The 4483-nt window shown below is 44.5% G+C and overlaps 1 protein-coding gene across 1 annotated transcript in view; it reads right to left on the bottom strand.

The window, feature by feature from the left end:
• Window positions 1–280: 280 nt before the first annotated feature.
• The window catches only part of Cpt2 (carnitine palmitoyltransferase 2), a 24103-nt gene continuing 19900 nt past the window's right edge, over window positions 281–4483 (bottom strand). The window contains exons 6-7 of the mRNA XM_010610419.3: window positions 2368–3672; window positions 281–1235 (exon numbers count right to left, since the gene is read on the bottom strand). Of these exons, the coding sequence (XP_010608721.1) occupies window positions 904–1235; window positions 2368–3672 (1637 nt within the window). The 3' untranslated portion in view covers window positions 281–903. The remainder of the gene's footprint in view (window positions 1236–2367; window positions 3673–4483) is intronic.

Raw genomic sequence — 4483 nt, 5'->3', positions numbered from 1 at the left:
TCAGCTGTTGTTAATCTTTGTAACATCGCATGCTGTATGAATTATGGTGTTAAATGAGGTAATACACTGAAAGTGATACGTGACTGACCTATTACCAAATTTCAAACCCAGCTGTATCCGTAACTCACTGGGAAGCCACTAAGGATACAGAAGGATTAAACACAAAACCTCTTTACAAAAATCAAATTAAAAATGCTTGTCTTTCTACATTACAGCAGTATTCTAACTGCGGAGGAAAAATAAGTTCTGCACCCGTTTCACTCAGTGGAGAGGTCCTTTACTGCAAAAGGTGGACTAATGTCTGCTTCCTACAACTATAAAGAATACGTACTTCAAACACGTGCCCATTCTAAATCCTTATGTGGAGGAAGAGGAGTAAAACAGCAGCCCCTAAATCCGTGGGAAGTTCTTTTATTCCAGAGCAGTTCACTCCATAGGACGACAAAGAGTGCTTTTAAACAGTGTGCCAAGAGAGGGAGGCAAGTTTACAGAGGCTGAAACTGCTTCCCATACCACCCGAAGAGCCTGCAGCCAACAGGAACTCAATGCTACCTGAACTTACAGCTGGAAAGTTCATGGGGATTAAGAAATTAGGTATAAAAAAAATTAAGGACCATTTCCCAGCAACACTTCAATTTTATTTCTGCTTAAACAATAAATAACCCTGAGTTATTTTTCCAATCCCTATCTCCTGATCAAAGGGTCTTAAAACTGAAATCTCTCATCTTTAGTTGTAATCTAGTCCCACTCAGAAATGACATGTTTTATTTTAAACCCCGATCTTACAGCTCAGCCACTGGCTGCTTAGGCGCCTATGATTAAGCACAGAATAGCACCTATTGGCTGCATGGAACCCCATTTTCATGATGAGGAAGCAATAAAAGCTGTTCACCCACCTGCAAGCTAAGTTTTGATGGATTTGCCTTCTAAGACATCAAACATGTCTTCTAAGGACTTCTCAACACACTGCAGAAACTCCCGGGCATTGCGTCCCGGGTAAGAAGAAACATTGCAGCCTACCCAGTTGTCATGAACGGCATAGCCAATGCCAAAGCCATCAGGGACCACAGGGGCAAAGCCACCAAGGCTCACCGCAGGGCTGCTCAGCGTGCTGGTGGACAGGATGTTGTGGTTTATCTGCCCATATGCAGGGTCTAGGTAGAGCTCAGGCAGGGCAATCCCTTTGGCTGCTGCCAGGTACCGCAGAGCAAACAAGTGTCGGTCAAAGCCCTGGCCTGTCAAGAGACAAAATGGAAAAAGAATCTCAGAACTGAACGGACCATGGGCAACGCCCCCAGCCATGGTGGGAATCCTCTTCACGAAATCCTGGAGAGAGGAAGAAGGGTCTGTCTACCGCTGCATGCATACTTCCAGCACACTTACCTTTGGAGCAGATCATTCCAGAATGTCTACATTATTTTAAAAATATATTTTCAGCTGTCAACAGCTAAGCTAAAAACAGCATAACCTGGAAGCATGGTTTTAAAAAACTGAGTCACAGTCAAACTGTGAAGACCATATAAGAAAGCTACACTTGGGCCAGGGATTTAGCATGGTTTGGTGGCCTGCCTTGCAAGCGCAAGGAACCGAGTTCAATCCCTGGTACCAAAAAAAAACAAAAAAACAAAAAAACAGAAAGCTACACTCAAAAACTAAGATACAGGGCTAGAGGTGTAGCTCAGTGGTAGAGCATGTGCTTAGCACATGCAAGGCCCTTGATTCAATCCCCAGCACACATGTGCACATGCACACACACAAAGACAAAACCAAAGTCCAATCCACACATAAAAGACAAGATTGAGTCAGCCTTGCATTTGCTGTGTAACACTGGGACAGTGATCCCATTTTCCTACCTACAAATGGAAAAGGAGAACACTAGGTCTCCAAGGTCCCTTTCAGTTTCAGGACTTTATAGCTACACAGAAGGACTGGACGAAGGGATCTGCCAATCCTTTGCAGGTGTTGAATTTTATCACAAAGAGGCAAAGAAGGTTGACATTTGAAACTGGGAAGAGCTTCTGAGAGATCCTATTTATAGGGAACCAACATACTACATCTGAGCAGAAGGAAGAGAGGCTACAGCTTAGAAATCTTACACTGTCAAAAGTGAGTCTGGTAATCAATAAGTGATTAAAGAAAAAAAGAGAAAGGCAGGCAGAACGAATGAATAAATCGTGCTAACAGCTGAAAGTGACCTTAAATGAGGGGAAAGTTCGATGCACTTCCCCATCCTTGTGGAGGACATGAGGTCATTTTGATCCCTAGTGGCTTGTCTGGCTCTTCAAACTGCTAGGGTGGAAACAATCATTTAGGGAGCTGGCAGGTAGACTAAACCCAGTGATAGCACATGCTCCCACTCCGCCTCACCCATTGCTGCCTCTCTGGTCAGCTGGCCATGGTAGTTGGAGCACTCAGCCACCATCTGGTGGAGCTCGCTGGCACTGTGCTTGGAGGGCTCCCTGACAAAGGCCTCAGAGCACCTCTTCGTGAAGCTGGAGGCTGGGCGGATGGTCTCGGTGCGGCCATGTTTGAAGGCTGCGGTGCTGCAGGACTCATAGGTGGCCACTGTCTTCCCATACTGTCGCAGAAAAGCCATCTGGAAGGCCAGCTGGGCCACAGCGTCAGGGCTCAACTTCTGCTTCTTCAAGAATTCTTTGCCTGCTCTCTGAAACTGGACAGAGTCAATGGTTAGGGTTTTCATGGTGGCATCAAACTTTTCCTTAGCAGCAGTGATGCCGGCCTTTAAGGCATCGTTCAGCTTGAAGCTGAGTTTCTGCACAGAAGCAGAAGAGTTGGCGGTGGCCAGCTGTTTCTGGGGAGTGATGGCAGGGGTCTGAGTGCTATCTTTAAACACTTCATTGAAAAACCTGAGCACTGCCACACCATCACCCCATGCATGCTCAAAGTGGACAGCAGCAGAGCCATCCTGGGCTACAATGAGGTTAAAGGATTTGTCAAACCATCGGTTTGTGCCATCGCCATGCAGCATGGTGTGAGACAAGTGGACCAGGTCCTTAATGGGGAAGTCATCTAGGCAGAGGCAGAACACAGCAGAGTCCACTTTCCTCAGCATCTCCTCATTGCCACTGTGCATCAGCTTCTGCCTGAGCTCAGCCCAGACGTCACGGTTCTCACTGGTCAGGAAGGTCAGAGGAAACTCAGGCACAGGACTGCTGTCTGCAAGAATGTACTTCAGGTGAGCCTGGATTTCTGAGGGGCTCACAATGTTCCCATCTGGATCCAGGACATCAAAGACATAGAAATGTCCTCTTCTTAGGACCAGGAGATGTCTGGCCTTGTCATCAGTAAACAGTTCATCCCGACCAGATTTGGGTAAACGAGTTGAATTGAAGAGGCGAAAATACTGGGACATATCTAGGGGATATGCATTGACCAAGTAGGCCCCATACCAGGACAGAGAGGAAGGCACAAAGCGTATGAGTCTCTTAAAGGTATTAGTATCACTTTTGGCAGGGTTCAAGTGGAACACCTCTGGTTCCAGAAGGCCAGCCCGCAGTGTCTTGAGAAACCGGAGGGCAGAAACAACCATGTTGGTTGCCCGGATAAGCTGGTCATTATATTCAGATTTTGGGTCAGGATTGAATGCCATAAATGGATTAAAGTTCAGAACAATGGAGTCTCGAGCAGATAAATACATATCAAACCAGGGCCCTAAGAAAGAAAGAGAAAAAAAATCAACATAAACAGTATAGCCCACCCGCCCCCCAAATTCTAGCATAGCTAGTAGAAATGACATCAATCTCCAAAGGGTAGAATTTCATTATTTTTGACTGTACAATAATTTATGACGTAAATGAGATCACACAATATACGATGGTCTTTTGCATCTGGATTCTGTCACTTTCAATGTTTTAGAGGTTCATCCATTTGTAGCATGTAGCATTTCTTTTTACTGTCAAATAATATTCCACTGTACGAATATACTACAGTTTGTTTATCCATTCATCAATTAATGGGCATCTGGGCTGTTTCTGATTCTTGGCTATTATGAATTATATTGCTATGAGCCTTCATATACAAGTTTTTGTGTGGACATATTCTCTCAATTCTCTCGAGGATATAAATATAAATATACATATATCTATAGATAGTAGTGTAGTAATAGATAGTAGTATAATAGATATCTAAATGTATCTCTTCATATAAGAGTAGAATTGCTAGGTTATAAGGTATTTGTTGAGTTTTTTTTTTTTTTTCAGTACTGAGGACTGAACCCAAGACCTTCTAATAAGCCACAGCCCCAGCTATTTTTAAATTTTGAGGCAGGGATTCTCTAAGTTACTAAAAGTACCCAGGCTGGGCTCAAATTCACAATCTCCCTGCCTCAGCCTCCCAGAGTGCTGGGATTACAGGCATGTGCCACTACACCTGGCTCTGTTAAACCTTTTTAGGAACTTCCAGGTCATTTTCCAAAGTGGCTGTATGGAGGGTCCCAATTTCCAATCCTCATCAACACTCGCAA

Source organism: Fukomys damarensis, unplaced genomic scaffold (genome assembly GCF_012274545.1).
Source record: "Fukomys damarensis isolate Sample0158 unplaced genomic scaffold, DMR_v1.0_HiC HiC_scaffold_23, whole genome shotgun sequence".
Classification (NCBI taxonomy): Eukaryota; Metazoa; Chordata; class Mammalia; order Rodentia; family Bathyergidae; genus Fukomys; species Fukomys damarensis.
This window is presented reverse-complemented; position numbering and strand designations above follow the sequence as displayed.